The sequence below is a fragment of the Muscardinus avellanarius genome, assembly GCF_963383645.1.
Source record: "Muscardinus avellanarius genome assembly, chromosome: 14".
Taxonomy (NCBI): Eukaryota; Metazoa; Chordata; class Mammalia; order Rodentia; family Gliridae; genus Muscardinus; species Muscardinus avellanarius.
Genome location: NC_137800.1, coordinates 33788491 through 33809989, shown reverse-complemented (window position 1 = coordinate 33809989; position 21499 = coordinate 33788491). Strand labels below are relative to the sequence as shown.

General features: G+C 43.5%; 1 protein-coding gene across 10 annotated transcripts in view; it reads right to left on the bottom strand.

Moving 5' to 3' along the window:
* Positions 1–633: 633 nt before the first annotated feature.
* Positions 634–21499, bottom strand: part of TENM3 (teneurin transmembrane protein 3) — a gene marked incomplete at both ends in the record, with an annotated part of 500748 nt that continues 479882 nt past the window's right edge. For all 10 annotated transcript variants that reach the window (XM_080710678.1, XM_080710680.1, XM_080710681.1 and 7 more), the window contains 4 exons: positions 634–1389; positions 4235–4365; positions 7260–8871; positions 13119–13415. In XM_080710678.1, coding sequence (XP_080566804.1) covers positions 634–1389; positions 4235–4365; positions 7260–8871; positions 13119–13415 — 2796 coding nt within the window. The remainder of the gene's footprint in view (positions 1390–4234; positions 4366–7259; positions 8872–13118; positions 13416–21499) is intronic.

Below are 21499 nucleotides of genomic sequence, written 5' to 3'. Positions count from 1 at the left end.
ATTAAATCCCCGCTAGAGCAGCAGTCGCTTGTGCCAATGTCCTTTTACAAAGTGGCATGGGGGAAGCGGTTGGGTGGTCTAGAAACAGTAATTTTGCCCCACATTTTAAAATAAACAGAGATATATATCACATCCTATGCAGAGAGACTACTTCTTGTAAGCAAAGGTCGACAATTCGGTAATATTTGGAAACACTGTATGCATTTTTTTTTTAAACCTTAAATACAGTGTCTCAAAGGAATAGACGGCCCAGAGCAAAATGTTAGGCTTTTTTTCCTTTTCTGATTTTTTTCTTTTAATATTTCCAGTCCAACTGAGTGCAGCGATATGCATATGTAAACATATTCTTTAAAGCCGATCACCTTTAAGGTCATTCAGAAAAAAAAAAAAAAAGTTGTCTCTGTTTTTGTATCGTGTGTGTGTGCGCGCGCGCGCGCGCGCGTGTGTGTGTGTGTGTGTGTGTTACGTTGTAATAGCAGTACCATTTCTCCTGGGAGGCTCTTCTGCGTCGGAGAGTCCAATTCGGATTGTGCTACAGAAAAATCTGAGCAAACAGGGATGTGGTTTAGGTTCCAGAGAAACGCAGCAAAGCATTTCGGTGTTCCTGGCGGAGCGGGGCGGCGCCCGGGGGGGTTACCTCTTGCCGATCTCGCTTTGCCGGAGGAACTGGATGTTGTTGGCGCTGTCGGCCAGCTCGGGGTACTGCTCCACCGAGAGTACGTAGTACCCGTCGTAGCCCTGCACCTTGCCCGCGCTCAGCAGCTGCCGCTTCTCGCCCTCCGTCCAGAGGCGCGCGCCCTCCTCGCCGTCGCGCACGCGCTGCTGCTCGCGCGCCCAGGCCCGGGCGAGTGCGCGCTGCCGCGCCTGCTCCAGGATGCGCGCCTTCTCCTCGTCCAGGGTCATGCCGTAGCGCACGTGCAGCGCCAGCGCCCCGAACTGCATCTCCACGTCGGCGAACCTGCGAGTCCTGCCGTTGACCACCGTGGTGGACTGCGACACGGTCACGTTGATGCCGTTCTCCAGCGCCTTGCGGCCGCTGGTCAGCCGCAGCGTGCCCAGGTCGCTCTCGGGCGTGGTGGTCTTGATGAAGTAGTGCGTGTCCTTGCCCTCGATGGTGAAGTGCAGGTTCTCCAGGTAGAAGGCGTTGTTGAGCACCGCCGCCACCTTGATGCAGTCCTCGTTGGCGATGTTGAGCACGTTGGTCTGCACGCGGCCCTGGCTGACGGCCAGCATGACGCCCTTGCCGATCAGCGACTTGACGGTGGCGAACCACAGCCAGGACTGCGCGCCGCCGCCCTTGCGCCTGCTCACCTGCACCTCCGCCATCTTCCCCAGGGACAGGAAGGCCTTGGCTTGCCGGGCCACTTGCTGCTGGACTCCAAAGATGGGCTGGAAAGCAAAACGCGACAGGGGCACGGATTGAGTGCACGTCTGTAGGGTCTGGTCGCCAGGGAGCCGGGTTCGCGTGGACAGGGCCCTGCCCGAGTGGACGGCACCGGGCTGGGCTGACTCCTCACTCGACGAGGTTTATGCAACCCAGGGAATGGGAATGCGCTCAAGACCACCTCCCTTGCAGGTGATTTCTGATGTCTTTTTTTTTTTTTTTTTTTTGCAGTACTGGGAATGGAACCCAGGGGCATTCTACCTCCAAGCTACATCCCCTGCCCTGTTATTTTTAATCCTTTATTTTGAAACAGGGTCTCACTGAGTTGCAAAGGCCCTCACTGAGGCTGAGGCTGTCCGCGAAAACCGTGATCCTCCTGTCTCAGCCTCCCGAATGCTGGAATTGATTACAAGCATGAGCCACCACGCCCGGCTCTCAAATGATTTTTTGAAATGGTGTGGTAGCCCATGCCTGAATCACAGTCCTTGAGACGCTGACACTGGAGTATTGCAAGTTCAAGACCACCTTCAACAATTTAGCGAGACCCCCAGCAACTCTTAGGGACCCTGTTTCAAAATGTATAAAAGGGGCTGGGGATATTGTTACAAAATAAAGGGTGGGGGAGAGGCTGGAAGTATAACTCAGAGGTAAAATGCCCCTGAATTCAAACTCTAGCACCAAAATAAATAAATGGATAACCAAATAAAACTATCTTTAAGAAAAAAAAAGGGGGGGGGACTCATTGTGAGTTACTGAGAGCTTATTTTATAATGTGGAAAAACTAAGTCTTTTGCTTCTTTCTTACAATTACTGGATGCTCTTTCCACACAAGCACTCTATGTGGGGAATCCAGTTTATCAAGAACCACCATCACAGCAGTTTTCTCCACTGGAGGCTCAGAAAGAAAACACAGAGCACCGAGAAGGACTGGAAAGGTTGGGCTGCTTGGGGCAAATCACCAAGCCCTGTTTTATAAGCTTTGAAATGCTTATGTTCTAATTTAAGGCAAGCCTGACCCCTTTCCTGGTGAAAACTGTTTTTAGCTAAAAATCATCAGTAGACTTGCAGAACTAAAATGTACCAGGGAAGAAGGGAGAGCGGGACAGCTGAGGATGAGTACTGATTACTTCAGGAAAATGATTTTTTTTTTTTGCAGACTTGGGCACAGTGTACCATCTCCACTGGCAAGTGTTTTAAAATTGGGGGCATCTTTCCCAGACATTTCTTAAGACTACCAGATGTTTGTCTGGCTAGTATTTTCCAAATGGAAACATCTGTTTCATTTACAGCACTGAAAGAAGCATTTGTTTTCTGCACTTGGGGCAGCCTCAGTGTCTCTGCCTGAGATTCCCTAAGCTGTCCTTACTGAGCATTTCTCTTGACAGAAAACTTGAACCATATTAAAAGGCTGCCCAGGAAAAGAGCAGGCAAGTCCATTTGTTCAGTTTGACTTAAGTGTTTTCAGACATGTTAGGAAAGCATACACACTTAGGTCATGTTCAAATACATTAGAAGACTTCAGTATGTCTGCATGACACTTTATCACAGTCGATATATTTACAATTAAAAATGTCAGCATGACTCCCACACCCTAGACATTTGATGGTTTTTGCTTTTGAGAACTGTAGCCATGACATCTAAAGGTGGGGGATGTAGGTAAGTGTGTAGCATGCTTGAGGCCTTGGATTCACACTCCAGCACTGGAAAATGACATCTGAAAAATTGCCTTTATGTTAAGTATGAAACATGTACCAGAAAATAGACATATTTACACTGTGTATACCATGTGTGTTTGTGTGCTTTAATCATGATTGCCTTTTTCTTTGTATTCCTGAAATGACAGGAAGTTGCTCAAGGGGAGATTAATCTCTCTAAGAAACTTTGCATTCTCTTCTTATCATTATTGGTAACCCAATTTCTTGATCGCTAATTATTCTTGCTTCAAGCTAGAATAGTTGATGTTTTGTTGTGCGTTCCTTTCTGATCTCTGAATGTTGGGAATTTTAAAGTGCGACCGTCTGACATGGCAGCGTTGACTTTGCAGTTTTCCATTTTATTTCTTAGGTTATTTCTCACGACGGTTATAGACCTCCTGGTCTGTTATTATCAGGAAAATTTCACAGACACCTGCTTGTAGGTAGAACCTTATGAGAGGAAATTTTAGTTTTATTTATTTTTTCCCCCTCATGAAATACTGCTAATATTTGAAAGAGGTTGAACTCTGGCATTGTTTGTGGACTGTTAACTTGTTTGTGGAGTGCTAATCCTCTGCCCTCCTATTTATTGTGTCTTTGCCTTCAGGCCCCAAGTGTCATAAATATGCTTTCCTGGGGTTCTCTATAGAAACCCAGCTCTCAAAATGGAGCTTTGGCTGGGCATGGTGGCTCATGCTTGTAAACCCAGCATTTGAGAGGCTGAGACATGGGGATCATGGTTTGTGGCCAGCCTCAGCTTAGTGAGGTCCTTTGCAACTCAGTGAGACCCTGTTTCAAAATAAAGATTAAAAAATAGGGCTGAAAGTGTAGCTTGGAGGTAGAATGCCCCTGGGTTCCATCCCCAGTATGGAAAAAAAAAAAGAGCTTTTGCATTTTATTGCCTTTTGATAATGTCTTTCTATGTTTTTATTAGCATCACTAAAAACAGATTTAAGCCTATTTAACAAGTCCCCTGGACCCCCAGTTTGCTAAACTGGAAACACAGAGAAAATGTCAATTTTCTTTCCCCCAAAAAGGTAAAAAACAATGAGGAACTGTCTTGGGCATAATTTTTACAAGGGCACCTAGATTAAATATAGGTAAACAAGACAGAAGCCATTTATGGCCTTTTCATAGTTTTGCTTTTGTTTCTTACCGGCACATCCTCCCACTGCTGACTCTTCACGAGTTCGTACGAAGGTTCTGTTAAATCAAATTTGGGAACAGGGAATCCAGGAATAGCATTGTGCAGATGGAAGCCAAATGTCACCAGCCAGCTGTTAACATCTAGGAGAAGAATGTTCAAAGTGAAAGGTGTGTTTATTTTGTGCTTTCACACACTGAGACTCTTACCTTAAGAAAACCCAAGTTTCCCAAATAATAATCTGAAAACGAGTGTGTGTTTGCCTCCCTCCTGCCACTTCAAACCCACTCTTTATTTTTAGACGTGCAGACAATAACCTCAGCAGCAGACCTATGAAAATGCTTCAGAAAAATGCGTAGTAATAGATACTCGCTTAGACTGGGTAAACCGTCACAAGTAGGAAATTGCATCCCGTGCCAGTAATAATGATAAAAGGTTAATAACAATGCACAGCAGCAGGAAAAAGACATAGTTGTAGAAAACAAATGAAATTTGTCTTGTAGTTAGTAAAGGCTGGTCTTAAATAGAAGTTGTGTGTTATTAGCTTTCAAAGGCGATTGCCCAAGGATATGCGGACTTCCACAACCCATTTTCTATTAATAAAAACCCTCAATTGAGAGTATTAAAATGAATGGTTGATTCTTAATCAAAGATGAATTCTAAAAGCTGGCAGCCCTGGCCAAGGGCACAGAAGTTCTGATTACCATCAGTTATGACTTCAAAGGCTGGCTGTGCACAGGTGGAGACAAACTTTTTGGGGAGAGGACCTGGAAACCTTTAAAATGGTATTTTAAAATACTGCCATGTGACTCCAAAAAGCCATTAAGCTTGGAATAAGGCTTTTATTCTATTCTGGAGGTTATAATGTTACAGAACTACTCAGCAGGCTTGCAGCTTTATGAGTACAGTTGGGTGTAGATTATTTTATATATTAAGCACATTGCTGGAAAATTCGAAATTGCATTTCACCTAATATATTTTATGCTGTTCCATCTCTTTTGATGTTTTTCAGAAAATGCTGCTATGGCATTCCCTGCAGTCCATGTTGCTAGGAGAGGATGAATTCGGGAGCTGTGGGCTTTCCAGCCTTTCAGCCAGCCCCTGTCAACACCCCTTAAATAGTCAGTGCTTAACTGCTTGTCAGAATGATGGAGAACCACTAGCTTCCCATTTCCTTCTCTAGGGTACCAACTCTCACCTCACTGCCAGGCTGGCCGTCCTTTGTCCACATGGCTGCAGTGGTATTCTCTCTTCTTCATAAGGAGTGGTGGGGAGAAATAAATAAATCCCCATATTGTTCACATAGGATGGGAAGGGAGACTTTTTTTAAGGGAGAGAGTGCATATAAGATTACAGGGAGTCTTATGTCTTGGAGAAAATTCTTTCTCCCAAATGTTGGAGTGTTGAGGGCAAAGATTCTCTTCCTCTGAATAGTGTCTGCCTAAGTGTAAATCAAAGAATTTTTGCATATTGAAAAGCACTGCCACAATAATGGGGTTTGAATACAGATATGTACTGAAACACCCCGAATGCAAAGGCCAGAAGGCGGGGCTGCAGAATCAGGATGTGGAAAGGAGGGATTTCCGGCTGGCTCACGTGGAAAAGAGGTAAGAAAAGCTTCAGGCAGCCTGAAAAGGCAGGGAGAGGGTGTAAAATGAACAGGGGCAGCATTTTGAAAGCTGTTCTGAGAACTCCGAGAACAGACATCTCAGTATGCCTCAAAAAAGAAGCTAGAAAAGAGGCATTCCAAAGGGTTGTCTAACAGAAGTCAAAAGAAAACAGAAAACTCCCAAGCCAAAGAAAAAAACAATGACAAAAAAAAAAAGAAAAAAAAAAAGGAAAGAATCTTCCTCCAGGAAATATGAATGTGGTAGAGAACTTAATTATGGGAGACTGGAAGCAGGAAGATTCAGAATTTTGGGGGCAGAGGAAGAGTGGAGCGCTCAGCTCATGAAAGGGAACGAGAGAAGTGCTTGTTAAGGACCTGGTCTCGGTTTTAGATCCGGTTGTTGGACGGTGGCAGAAGTGGGAACTGATGTTTTAACTCTTGCAAAACTGAAAGTCAAACATGTACTAAACCTGAAAAGATCTTAAGTCTGTAGCTTGAAAATTATCACATATTGGTAGAAAAGTTAGTGTGCCATTTGTACTGTTACCACACAAGCACTATACTAAGTGGCAATGAAGACAGCGGCGTGAAAAGACAGACGTGAGGAGAGAATCTGGGCCCACTGGCGGAGCAGCTGATGGGAGGACCGACAGGGTGCTAAACCCCTCCCAGGTAGGTAGGTATTACTGTTCCCATTTTGTAGTTAAGGCAACTTCCACACTTTAGATGTTGAATGTCCCTCAAAATGTCTGTGTGTCAAAGGCGTGGTTTCCAGTGTGTTGCTTTTGGGAGGTGGTTGAACATGTGCGAGGTAGGGGCCTTGTGTGGGAGGTTCTTAGACCACTGGAGGCCTGCCTTTTAAGGGGACTATGGGACCCAGTCTCTTCATCTTTCCCTTGTGTTTCCTGGCTGGTGAGGTGAGTGTTTTTGCCCTGATGTGTGCTCTTGCCCAAGGCCCAAAGCAACGGGGCCAATGGAGCATGGATTGGAAGCTCCAACTGTGTGAGTCAAAATAAAATAAACTTTTCCTGTTTGTGATTACCTCAAGTCTTTTGTTACTGTAATGGCAAGCTGACTAATATAGCAACTGAAACTCAAAAAGTCAATCTTGCCTAGAAAGCCACACAACTTGTACGGGAGAAGTTGAAATTGGAACTATGAATTAGGCCCTCCAAGTTCATCACATTCTCTGCTCCCTCGTGTCTCTTCCCTTGCTCAAATGGTTATATTCCATGTGATTTAAAAAACTGGTGGCCTTGGGTGTTGACAGGGAGAACGGGAAGTAACTATGCTTCATATGCTTTGTGGCTTCTCTATGGATCCAGAGACATAAATTCATTTAGGAGGTCAATTCCAGTCATTTTGTATATTAATCTAATGATTATAGAAATTCAGCACTTGGAAAGGAAAAATAAAACATATGTTTACCTGTGATGTAGTCTTTTACATCATGGATTTTGCTTGCAGGGTTGTTATTCCTAAACATATACAGGTTAAAAGGGGCTGGGTCCTTCCCAATTCTTTTCCAGATTTCTATGTCAGGTGTTGTCCATCGTCCTGCCAAAATGTCATAATCTCTTTCTCCAAAGTGGATTAATTTGGTGAGTGGGTCATACAAGCCTCCGTGAAATCCAATTACCAATTGAAAATCGATATTGGAGTCAAAATAGATCTCGCCGTACGCAGTGTACTGGATCTGTTTTAGCATAAGCCCGTTGCTACTGAAAACGGCCAGTGGTGTCCCTGTGTTATCTGATGCGATGTAGAATTCATCCCCACTGCTGATTTCCATGGCAAAAAGATGTCCTTGGAGGTCATAGTAGAGGGAGGTAATTTCTGAGCTTGAGTGGTTATAGACATGAGTTATCCTGGTGGGGTAAGTGAGGTCAGCATAAAAAAACTGTAGGTGCTGTCCTAGGCTGGTTTTGCTAGACACACGCCTCCCCAGGCCGTCATAGCGATAGATCACTGTCCAGCCACTGCCCTTACTGTAAACGCGAGTTAGAAGCCCCTTGGAGCTGTACTCAAAGATTTCCGTGCCTCTTTGGCGCAGGAAACCATCTTCATCCAACCGATACTGAACATCACCCAGTCGAGTGATCCTGTCTCGCAGGTCATAGCGCAGAGGTGTCAACCGTGCGCTGTTGCTGGGATTCAGTAAGTGGAGGTTTCCGTTCAGGTCATAGTTGTAACGCCACATGATCTTTTCATTGAGGTAAACCGTTTGGAGCTGCCCGTCAACGTCGTATTCATAAGCATATTTGGTAGTGTTGGCAAAGGGCCCTATTTTAATCTCTCTCTTGGTCACCCGACCCATGTTATCATACTGAATTGTAATCCAGTACATGAGCGACCTGAAGATCTCATACTGGATTTCCTTGATGCGGCCATGAGCATCGAAGTGCTTCGTGTAAGTCATCACAGCTGTGGAAATGATCTGGTTAATGTCATAATATATAACCCCAAACTTCCCAAACTGCTCGACTTTTCCAGAGATGTCATCAAACTGATAGAGGTCAATGGGCAGTGGAGTCTCGTTGATGACACCCTGCATGCTGGTCACTCGAAAGCTGTTGTCGTAGCTGTAGTCAAACCTCGCATTCACCATCCCATCTTCACTGAAGCGGAAAATCTGCCTGTCAATCAGGGGGCCAATTTGCCTGTATCTAATGGTGCAAATAAAACCATCACTCTGGAGGTTGACTGTTTTCAGGACTCCTGCTGTTTCATCATAGGTAAAACTCACTCTTGTGCTATCATATAAGATTTCTGAGAGCCTGGTCTGCCTTCTATACTTGAATAAGACCCTCCGACTTGTCCCCAGGAAAGCCGTTTGCAGAAGCAGCCCTTCCTCGTTGTAGTCTGTGATGACGGAAGCGTTGCTTTCCGGGGGGTTGTATATGTTGCGGTAGTAGCCGATGGACCGGATGGTCTGCATGGTATGGCGAGCCACACTGGGCATCGTGATGGCCGACAGACGGTCCCACATATCGTATTCGAAGATGTATTGCCGCTGGCTATGGAGCAGAAGCACCATGGACTGGAGAGAGAGAGAGAGAGAGAGAGAGCACATACTGTTAGCCAGCGTTTGCAAATGGGGGAAGCCAAAAGCAGATTTAGTGACCACAAATGCACAGAAACATTCCGCCCGAGCAAATGGTTTTCATTTTAATTGAGTTATCCTTGACCTTACATGTTGTTAACGATCCCCTGCCTAATTTGCTTGGATGCTTAATTGTGAGGGGTTCTGCAATTAGTGGCTCAAGATTCATAATGTGCTACTTGTCATGATTGTACCATTCTTTTCCCAGGCATTCACAGCCAACCAGCAGATTGTCAATGGATTTTGGTAAGTCATAATGCAGGCACGGACAAAGCTGCTGTAAAGACAATATTTCAAGGAGAATATGGCATGGGGAAATGCAGTTTTCTCTGTAATTAGCAATTATTTAGTAAGGTGGCTTTCCCCCCTTGTTTGATTGAAGAGCCACTCAAAATCATGTTTTAATTTTCAGTGTGTTTGGGGGAGGAGCAAAGCATTCAAAATATTATTCTATGAAGACGAGACATAAAATTAGCCCCAAATGGATAATATGTACATAAAGCATCAATGTCAACAAACACTGTTAAATTAATCAGATGATGAGGAAGCACTATAAATACCTTTAATAGAAATATGGATTTAGATAGGGCTTTTAATTTTGCAATTCATTACAAGACATGTACTGATGACAACATACACATTTTGATGTTTCCTTTTGTGAATACCAAATCTGATTTGTACCTAAGGTGCTATGATAATGCTTCTGGACTACATATATTTTGATGCTTAATATAAATTAAGAAGTGAATAAATTTGTGAATATTAATGACTTCTGCCCGTCTTTCAAGTAATTGCAGAAAGACAAATGGTATTACTTTCTTGGGACGATAGGAGATAAGGCTAGTTAAGTGACACTCATCCAGAATTCAGGACTTGGTGGTTCTGAAGCCTCTGACAAGGCTTCCTCTGACCCCTGGCGGACCACATGGGACAATGCGGGACAGGGGAGGACCTGAGACTTTGTTCTTTGCTTCTGACACAGAAATGTATAACCCCTTGTCTAAGGCTCATTTTTTTTCACAATCTTCAAAAAGAGTTTTTGAGCCAGGTATGGAGGCATATACATGTAATCCCAGTACTTGGGAGGCTGAGACAGGAGGATCACAGGTTCGAGGACAGCCTCAGCAAGCAGTGAGACTCTCAACCTAGTAAGATGCTGTTTCCATAGGGCTGGGGTTGTAACTTGGAGGTAGAATGCCTCTGGTCAATCCCCAGTAACACACACACACACACACACACACACACACACACACACACGAGTTCACAGCTAGGCATGGTAGTACATACTTGTAACCCCAACTAGTTGAGAGGCTGAGGCAGGATTGCAAGTTCTAGGTATATAGCTCATTGGTAGAATGCCCCTGGGTTTGATCTCCAGTACCACAAAGCAAAACAGAAACAAAAACAAACCAAAAAAAATTCTAAGACTTAAGTTCTGGAAGAAGTGTCATCTGTGGTCAGAACTAGGGGCAGTTTTTGTATGTGTGTTGCTACGGTTTGGATCTCATGTGTCCCCCAATGCAATACATTGACAGCTTGGTTGCTGGCCTTGGTGCTATTGGGAGGTGGGGCCTTGTGGGAGGGAGTTAGGTTGTTGGTGTGTGACCTTGGAGGGACATTGGCATCAGGGCTCCTCCCTCGCTCTCTCTCTGCTTCCTGCCCACCATGAGCCCAGCAACTTTGCTCCAACATGGTGGGTTTTGCCTCACCATGTACCCAAAACAACGGGGCCAGGTGACCATGAAGTGAAACTTCTGAAACCGTGATCAAAATCTATCTTTTCTCTGGTTAAGTTGATGATCTTAGATTTTTTTTTTTTTTTTTGTCAGTGACAGAAAGCTGACTAATAATATGAGGTGGGTAGTTCATGTCCTGAGAGTTCTTCCTAATGGTCTCCATTCTCTTCTGCTTGGACAGTTGCAATCCACAGACGGTAGTGCCTAGTTTTCTAGTCATTTAACATCATATTTGAGAGTAGTCAGTAAAATACTACTTGCTCTGCATTGAGTAAGTTTTAGCTTTGTTTACCTATCCTATGACCTAACAAGAAAATGGAAATAGTGTGGGACAATTTTAGGAACTTAGGAGAGAAAACGAGAAAAGACTTATTGCTTTTCTGGTCTCCACAGATACGTGAAGGTGACCGTCTTGGTTACTGCCAAGACATCTTGTCACTCTGCGACAGTGGCTCTTATCATTGACCTGCTCCTTGGCTCCCTTTAGACACTTTTCAGTCACATTATGATCATTACTATCAATTGTTGGGGTCTAGGTATTTATATTATTATTACTTTCCCCTATACTGTTCTTAAGTTGGGAAAACTGTTCCAGTCTGTTCCTCTCTTGCTTGGACATGCTTTCTTGGGGCTTGTTAAGTTAGAGGGTGAAGTCTTTTCCAGGTATTATCTTGGGGTTGGTAAGTTGGAAGGTGAAATATCTGCCAGGTATAAAGATTTGTTAAGACAGGCAGAGGGGCTCACTGTGTGGTATCTCAACCAAGAGCAGTTGAATGGCTGACAAGAGTGGGAGGATTGGCATGGAGGGAACTCGTCCCATAACAGGCAGAATCCATGAACCCGGTGGCGCTTTACCTCTGAGCACTACCCCAGCCCTTTTTTATTTTTTTGTTTAGAAACAGGGTCTCAATAGGTTGCTGAGCATCTTGCTAGGTTGCTGATGTTGGTCTCAAACCTGCAATCCTCCTGTCTCAGCCTCCCCAGTACTGGGATTACAGGTGTGTACCACAAGGCCCAGCTAAGAGTGAGTCTCCTGTAAAGAGAGGAGACAGGCCAGTCTGTAAGAGCAGGCCCTGGCTGGAAGTGTTCCAGGGTTGGGAGGTTGCCTTAAGATCAGCAGCGTCCTGCACTGAGCTCTAAGCCTGAAACTGGTTCTTAGGAATTGTGGGCTTGGTATGGGCTGCTTGGAATTAAGTGGGATGGTTTACATGTTTCCCAAGGAGTTCTGGAGTGCATATATGGTGCCAAGCAGGACTGGTGAGCACGCTGTGTTGTGCATATGATCTTTTTGGATGACAGAAGTTACTCTGTGTAATTTTTTTTTTTTTTTTTTTTGCGTGTGGTACTGGGGATTGAACTCAAGAGGTGTTCTACCTCTGAGCTGTACCCCCAGCCTTTATAATTTTGAGACAAGGTCTTGCTAAGTTACCATGCTCTAGCCTTCTACCTGCGTTCATCCTTTCTCAGTCTCTCGAGTACTGGGGTTGCAGGTCTGTGCCACTGTGCCCAACTGTGCATACTTCTGATAGGTGGAGACAGTAACTCTTCAGAGATGATCAAATCTAAGAGATGAGTTTCTAACTTAGGCTGTCGCGTAATTGGCGGTGGAGCACTTTGAGATGTGTAAGAGCTCAAAACAGAATCATTTTCTAGTGCTAACATTCGTCTCAAAGGCAAATGATGTATCTTCTGAATATGCTCTTTGGTACATTATATTTCTTAAGAAAAGAATCATAGGGAGGTCATCCTTTCCCTTTTCTTTCTCTTTCGTTTTCTCTTGACCTCAGTCAATACCCCAGCTACACACCAGACCGTGCAGAATTTTGCATATGTGTAGCTAACTCTGTCTCCCTTTCTAGTGTTGAACATAGTTCTCAGGAATGGGAAAAAGCCCAAGCAACAATGCTTACCTATTAAATGTTGGAGAAAAGAGAGATGCCACAAAGTACCTGAAAGTGTGGCTTTCTAAGAAAATAACCTCTTTTGGTTAATAATGCATAAGTAGGACCTACATGCTTTTTATGGTTATGTTGAAGCTCTGCCAGGAACGATGCAAAACTGACAGCTTTAACAGTGCTAATGTTAGGCTCTTTCTTAAATCAAAGAGCCTGCACAGAAATTATTTACAAATGACTTACAAGCTTAAGGTCTAATTTGTGAATGTTGTCAGTGCATCAGCATGGCAGGTGGATAGTGTTAGCGCTTGTTTGTTTACAGCATAAATCACTTAAAAAGGTCTCAGATAGTAGAACTTAACTAAGAGGAAACTACTTTGCTAATGCAGACATTCATCACTATTGCACCATTGCGACTGCCATATTGAAACTCAGCATAATAAATAGAGCTTGGTCACGTGCTGCTGGGTTTTTTCCCTTGTAGGGCTCTGGGTGATTGCTGAAAAATGCTAATCATCCCTTCTTTGTTTTTACGCTCCATGTGCAGGCATACCTTTTCTAAGTATGTGTAACTCCATGTTTTACCATCGGCAAAGACCCGAGACACTATCCTTCCTTGTCCATCATAATCGACTTTCTCACTAGTGGTTCCCCTCTGGATGCTGGCGATTTGACCCGTGGAGGAATAGGTGACATTGACGGCCATCAGCTTGCTGCTGGGCAGCCAGAGAGTTGGGTGCCCTGATGTGTCATAGGCGATCCTCAGTAGAAATTTGCGATGGTCGTCATAGATTTTTTCTGTCTTTGTTGTCCGGTCAAAGTCAACTGAAAGAAGGTTTCTGCCATTCACCTGTTACCACACAAACAGGAAGATAAAATCAATCACGGTATTCCAATACTCATCACTTATTACTCTTCAGAGCCCCCTGTATTGTTTAAACACCGTTTATGATGATTGATTCTCTTTGTCAGTAAATTAATTTAGCAACTTGTTGGGTACAAGTGCCAGGCAGTAGATTAACTGCTCTTTTAAAAGGTTTTATTAAGCAGAAAGACAGCCTGGCGTTTGTTCAAAACCTTTTCAATTAAATTTGGTAAACTGAAGCAGCTGATAAGAAAGCACCAAGTTGTATTTGCTTTCAGGTTCTTTTCCAGAAGATCTGAAGGATAAGCATGACACCTATGTAAATTACTCAGAGCTCCTCCCCCCCAAGACATTGGAAAATAATTGCTTAGTAAATTAATCATGGCTACATTAAATAAAACACAGTGGTAAATGTGACTCTAACCCTTTGAACAGCCGTTAAATAGAAGTTGGAACCCACATTACTGTAAATTATTAATGAGTTTAAATAGCAGGAGGTTACAAACATGATCATTGCTTTTGGCCTAGTACTGAAAAGTTACAATTTTTTAGAATGCCTTTTTTTTTTTTTTTTTTTTGGTAACATCTGGTTTACTGGCAGGGCCTTCAGTGTCACTACCACATAGCCATGGTTGAGTATTGCACTTAATTTGCAGATCTAGCAACCTTGTTGTTTTAATAGGGTCTCTGTGCCACGTCCAGCATCTTTGGCTGAATTGGGCTGTTACTGTCTATGATCCAAGACGCAGACAAGCCAGCATTCATTATGGTAATGCAGATGTGGCCCTGGTTAAATTTTGCTTTACAAATAGTCAACAGTATTTGCAGACTGCAAACCCTGAAGGCCACAGGCCACATTTGTTCGTCCTTTGGTCTTATCATAGTTTTGTGAGGATGGTGGCTTGTAAATGCTAAAATGCTCATTAGTTGTTTAGATTGTTAAGAATTAAGTAGAAGAAGCCTTAATTTTACCTGACCATTATTCAACTAGAACTTTCAAAGGCAACAGCTCCAGCTGATTAGTTTTATACAGGTGTGTACTATGGTTTGGATGGGTTTGTCCCCACCAAAACTCCAGTTGAAATTTGGTTGAGAATATAGTGGTAATTGGAAACGGGGGTGTTAAGAGGGATTAATGTCTTTCTCAAGAGACTGGATTGGTTCTTACAGAAACTGGTTGATTCTCTGGAGAGCAGGTGATTATAACCCTGTGAGCCCCTCTGTTCCCTTCCAAATGTGCCCACTTTCTGCCGTGGGGCTCTCATCAGAAGCTGAGCAGATGCTAGAGCCATGTTCTTGGAATTCCAGAACCATGAGCCAAAGTAAAACTCTTTAGAAATCACCCAGGTTTGGCTATTCTGTTATAGCAACAGAAAGCAGACTAAGACCATGTACAAAAGTATTACACACACACACACACACACACACACACACACACACACCTCTCACATCTGTAGTTACATGTAATGATGCATAAATGTACATGTATAATATCGATGTACATTTGTATAAGACCTGTGATAAATCACTTTTTACATTTTATAAGTGACAAGAAACATGTTCTGTGCAAAAATGCTTAGGCTTAAACTTTTCCAATTCGCTGTTTCAGAGAAATGCTGTGGAATTCATGGAAAGAACATGTGCTAAAAATGACATTGGTAATGACATTCAGAGAGATGATTTAAAGAGAGAGAGAGAGAGAGAGAGAGAGAGAGACAGACAGACAGACAGACTGACTGACTGACAGACAGAGGGTACAGATATTAGGAGATCTTAATCTTAATTTTTCAGTTTAGTCACTTTCAGATCCACTGATGTGAAAATACCCCACAATACTGTATCATAGCAAATAATTGGCATGTACTTGGGTACCTACGGTGTGTGTGTGTGTGTGGGGGGTGAGGGCTTAATGGAAGGAACCCAGGAGTCAAAAAGCCTGATCTCCAAGCCTAATGGGGCCTAGAAGCAGTGTGCCTTTGGGCTTTTCACCCCCTCAAATCTATTTTGTCCATCTTTAAATAAAGAGCTTGGCCTGGATCCCTAAGGCTCTGTCTCTCAATGATTTTTTATTGGATTTTGACCAGCTAGCTGGAGGCTTTCTAAGCTTCTCTTTTCCCTTGTGGAACTATATGCATATAAGTTGCTCTTTGCTTTATGTGAATTTTGTGGAACTTTATGAGTTTTGCAGGATATTTCGTGTACTTTGGAAAGAAACTACTAGCTACTGTTGCAACTATCTTTTCAATGTTACAAATATCTGTAAAAAGATTCAATATCAAATTAACTTTGGAGCTTATAGTTGTACTACATATTTGATGATTTAAGAAGAGTGTTTGCACAATATAAATGGCTTCACTTAGGCTCTTGGGATTCTCAGATTGTGTTTTAAAAGAACTTCTTCCTCCCCACCATGTTCAGGTTTGCCCTAAGATTCTTAGTTTCCGGGGCTATGAGTAACCACGAGAGAACATACAGTTTCCAATGGACAATACTGCCCACTTTATTGCCCCATCTATTTGTATTTTCTTTGCATTCATCTTAATTGGTATTTCAATTCTTTGCTGGCTCTATTGATGGTCCTTTATCTCTGGTATTTTCTCTGGTTAGAGTATAAGAAATCTGGAGTGTGGATCCTGGTAGAGTAGGCTGCCACACGGAGAAGAGCAAAAAGGCAGGTCTGGAATCCCATCTTTCAATCCCTCTACCCTGCTACTGGCTCCTGATTTGTGTCTTTGGTTTGGGATGGTGGCTCCAAGACCCTGAAATCTCCAGATGAAAGTTAAACAATGTCATCACTATTGCCATTGTGTGAGTCTCCACACCAAACATATCACCATCTGGCAGCATCTGGAAGCATGATGAGACCCAACAGGGGGATAGATGTTTTCATTTTTCTTCTTATCCAGACAAATGTTGTATGCAATCCCTTTCTTGTCTCCTCAAACTTGAGTTTGGGTTGGGAATGTGTTTTCCATATTTCCAACCCACGCCAACATCCTTGGCACTTCCCCACATGAGCTGCTGTTACTCAATAAACTTTCAAAAGCTACTAACAGATATCCTGCTTTCTCCGTCCTTCCCTAACAGGCCTTGACTTTCTTCTTCAAGTATTGCAAACAAAGTGCAGCTGTTAAGGGACATGTCCATTCCAGGACATGATCCTGTTTTACGATGACCTTTAGAATCATGGCAACTTTTCAATCTTTTTGTTTAGTTTGGTTTTACAGTCATATGGCCCAGAGTTATTCTATGCACCAGTAGGGTATTTATTTATTTATTTATTTATTTATTTATTTATTTATTTGTTTGTGGTACTTGGGATGGAACCCTTCTACCTCCAGGCTACACTCCCAGACCTATTTTATATTTTATTTGGAAACAGGGTCGCTTAAGCCAGCGAGGCTGGCTTCGAACTTGACAATCCTCCTGTCTCCGCTTCCCAAGCATGGGGATTACAAGTGTGCGCTACCATGCCCGGCATCCAGTGGGGTTTTAATAAATATGTCTAAATAAATATATTGGCATATAAAATGTATATATATATGTGCTGAGGGTTGAATACAGGGGCCCTCTAGCTCCAAGCCAGACATCCAGCTCTATTTTATTTTTTATTTTGAAACCAAGCCTCACTAAGTTGCTGAGGCTGCCCATGAACTTACAATCCTCCTGTCTCAGCCTCCCAAGTACTGGAATTGCAAGCATGTGCCACCATGCCTGGTGTAATAAATATTGTAAATTATAAAGAATACCAAGCTAGCCGGGCGTGGTGGCACATGCTTGTAATCTCAGCATTCGGGAGGCAAAGACTGGAGGATCGCGGTTCTCGGACAGCCGTAGCTACTTAGTGAGGCCCTTCACAACTCAGTGAGACCCCGTTTCAAAAAAAAAAAAAAAAAAAGACTAAAAAATAGGGCTGGAGTGTAGCTCAGAGGTACTATGCCCCTGGTTTCCATCCCTGGTACAACAAAAACAAAAACAAAAAACCACAAGAATATCAAGTTAGATAGAAGAGTTAACCTAAAGATAGAAAACCTTAGATCATTACTATGTGTCATCCATCTAAAAATGAATCCAAAGGTTGTATATGGATAAGAGATCAGCATGAATTCCTTTGTGTTGCTGTATATTTCTCTTAAGCATGAAAAATTTCTGCTTCCAAAAATCATGCCCAGCACGACTGCAATTACTCACATATCCCTTTGATCCTGGGAGGGGGCAGTTATAATTTTCCCTTGAAAAGCTGTCGTAATGCCACTAAACAATTTCCCCCAAGAAATGTGCCAGTGCAACTGCGTTACACTTATACACCCACTTATCCAAAACATTATGGGGGGAGTGAGGAAGGGCGGTTGGTTACATAGTGCACTTGGTGGCAATGTCAGGCCTCCTGAGTCCCTGCTGGAGCATCAACTTGCAACAGATTGTTCTGCATCTCTGCACCCATCGGTTGTAACTGCATGCACATCCCCAGTGCAGCCAGTCCACTGAGTTAAAATATCACACAAATGTGACGGGCACAGTAAGATTTAAATATGCTCTCATATTTATGTGTGCCTTCAAACACACTGTTGGCTTTTGAATCCCGAGAAATTCTTTTTAAAATAATTCACTAATTTTTCTTCCCTTTAAGCATCTGGATTCTGCAGATATTTAGGAGAGGAATTTCACTATGAGAATGTCATTTTTTTTGGTAATTAATTGATGCCTGCTTCTAAAGGCTAGCACTGAAAACAGGAATATTTAACAACTATTATTAGACAAAGACAAAAAACTATATGTCTTTTTTTTTTTTTTTTTGGTACTGGGAATTGAACCCAGGGCCATTCTGTCTCTGAGCTACACCCCTGGTATTATACTGCTTTTTATTTGGGAACAAGATCTTGCTAAGTTGCTTAGGCTCTCACTAAGTTGCTGAGGCATTCCTCGAGCCTGTGATACTCCTGTCTTAGCCTCCCAGACATCAGGATCGCAGGCATGTGCCACCATACCTGTCTGCATGTATGTGCTTTTAACTTTAGCTACTGATGTGTAACCCATGGAATTGTCTTCATTCTGCTTTGCCTCCTGCATCTCTATCACTATTTACTATTTATTACTTCCTGCTGTATTTATCTCTCTTTTCTCTGACATACTATTTCACAGAAAATGCCCTTCATGTTTCTGGTTTCATATATAATTTTTCCTTTTTTACTTCCTGCCTTAAAAATAAACATTTTGATGTACTTTAGACATACACATGCACTTTTGCCTAGTGATCTAGCTCTCTAATTTTACCTAATAAATCTAGTATATTTATTAAAGCCCTTGGCTTTTAAATACAGCTATTCATATAACCTCTCTCTTAGGAAGATCCAGAAGCAGTGAGGTGGAGGCTTCCCACATTGCGGGGCTAGCTCTCCTCGTTCTTTACTGACTAAATATCTGAGTGTCATCAAGTGGCAGGCCCGTAGCTAAATTTAGGTCAAAAGCCTGAAAATGAAAGGCACTTTCTGCTAGGAACTAATGAGATGAGTGAGGAGACCCGTTCTTGGTCTGTGGACGCGGCGGTGCCATGGCTGAGCCAGGTCGTGTGGCCTCAGGTCTTCCTGCCCTGTGTTTTTCTCTTCCCTATTTTGGCAGGCTCCAGGTTCCCTTCTCAAACAGGCCTTTCCTATCATCGCTTTCTCCCTAGATTTCCTCCCTGGGAATCCACAGTGGAATGAAATTAGCAGTCAGCGCTGGCATATCCAATCTTATCTCGAAAGTAGGAAGCCCTCCCTTGCGATCCCGGCATTGTCTCCATGAGAGCAATCAGACGTATCAGCGGGAAATCTTTCCGTGCAACTGAGCGGACCCTTTTAAATAGCGCATCTTCTGAAATGTCTGGCAGAGGCATTGTGCCTCTGCTCTTTGGGAAGATACCAACACCCATGCCTGTGAGCTGTGGTCCCTTCCTTCCTTACAGAGGTATTTTCTCCTTTTAGAAGCAGGTGGAGAACCAGAGACTGTGCACTGGGATTCCTCCCTTTCCCTCCACTCGCCGCCTTCTTTTTTTAATGCTGTATTTGAAAAACAGTGCCACAAGGCAGTGTGGGTGTGCGCCGAGATAGGACTTGTCTCAGGGAGCCGCAGGCAGCTGTCCAGTGCGTGCTTGCCGAGGTCAGCTCGTGGGCCCGCTCTTCCTTCCTTCCAGCGACATCCTCCTTGGCGGGAGCTGAACAGCTCCTTCCTCGCCATCTGCTGTGTGGGTGGACATGCCCAGTGTTTGCATATGTGGCTGAGAACCTCTGGGTTAGGGTTAATGGAATATATAAAACTATGCCTCTTACTTTCAAAGTACTTTCAGGTTGTATCATTTGATTCTTTAAACAACTGTGTGAAACAGAGGCAGCATAGGGGAAATTTTATCTACTTGTAACAAAGCTATAGACATTATATAGAATATAATGTGATGTTATCTAGATTCTAGTATATAACCCATCTCATAACATAGACAGCATGATGTATATAAGGAAACTAAGACTCAGAGATGTTACGATTTTCTGTTAGGTTTACTATTAGTAAAACATGGAACCCCATCCAGAACGTGTATTTTTTTTTTTTAATTCTAGTTAAGTCTCTTCTTTCACGTGCAGGCAGAGGAGAGCACCCACATGAGTGGTCTCTTTGTGATTTTATTTATTTATTTATTTATATTTTTGGCAGTACTGGGGATGGAACCCAGGGGCATTCTACCTCTGAGCTACACCCCAGTCCTATTTTTTATTCTTTACTTTGAAACAGGGTCTCACTGAGTTGCAAAGGGCCTCACTAAGCAGCCGAGGCTGTCCACAAACCACGATTCTCTGGTCTCAGCCTCCTAAATACTGGGATTATGAGTTTGCGCCACCATGCCTTTTTTTCTTTTTTTCTTTTGTGGTACTGGGGGTGGAACCCAGAGACTTTACCTCCGGGCTATACTCCCAGACCTATTTTTCTATTTTATTTGGAAACAGGGTCTCACTAAGTTGCTGAGAGCCTCACTAAGTATCTGAGGCTGGCTTTGAACCTGTGTGATCCTCCTGTCTTAGCCTCCCAAGAGTGGGGATTACAAACCACCCCACCTCTTTTTTTTTTTTTTTTGGTGGTACTGGGGTTCCTGGAAACCCTTCTACCTCCGGGCTACACTCCCAGACCTATTTTTATATTTTTATTTGGAAACAGGGTCTCTTAAGCCAGCAAGGCTGGCTTTGAACCTGTGCGATCCTCCTGTCTCTGCTTCCCAAGCGTGGGGATTACGAGCATGCACCACCACGCCTGGCTTCCACCACGCTTTTTGATGAAGTCCTGTGTCTAGGTGAATGAGTGTGTGCCTGTGTCAAGCATTAGCCCCGCCTCAGTGACAGCACTGAGTCAGGTAAAACCTGTGGACCAGCTTTCAGTGCACAACAGTCAAGGAGACAGGGCCAGGAAGCAGCAGCCGGGGCAGCGGCAGAGGAGGGCCAGGCAGCCACTGCTTCCTGGGCTCAGGAGAAGCAATGGCAGAAGTGGAGTTCAGTTTGGCAGCTGAGGGTGACCCTCTGAGAGTGATGGGAGAGGAGTGTGCAGCTCGCTTTCCTGCCCATCACTATTTCCTATGCTAATCCTGGTTTGTGCGCTAGAGTTCCATTGGGGTTCCTTCCCAGTCCTCTTACTGGCCTGCTCTCTCCTTCTAGCTTCCCCTGGCTGCAGTCTGTCAAACAGATCCAGGGAAGATGGGAGCCAGGGCCTTCTGGCTATGTATTCTGGGATACAGGCAAGGCCGAAGCACATAGCACTGATAAAAGTTTTTTGTATCTCACTATGATGTATGAATACAGTGCACCAATAAAAAATTTAGAGACCCTATGTCCAAAGTCCAGCACCTGCCTTGCAATCGATGTGGAATCAGAATGTAATCCATAAGCTGGCCACAGTCTGCGCTTGATCCAAGGACTCTTTTTTACTTGATTTCTATTTCTTGGAAATACCCAAAAGTATTTAGTTGCTGTTTTTTTTTAATTTTTATTTTCTTATCCTGAAGGATTATCAAGGTGAATAATGCTGCTCAGATAGGATAATAATTTAGCCTT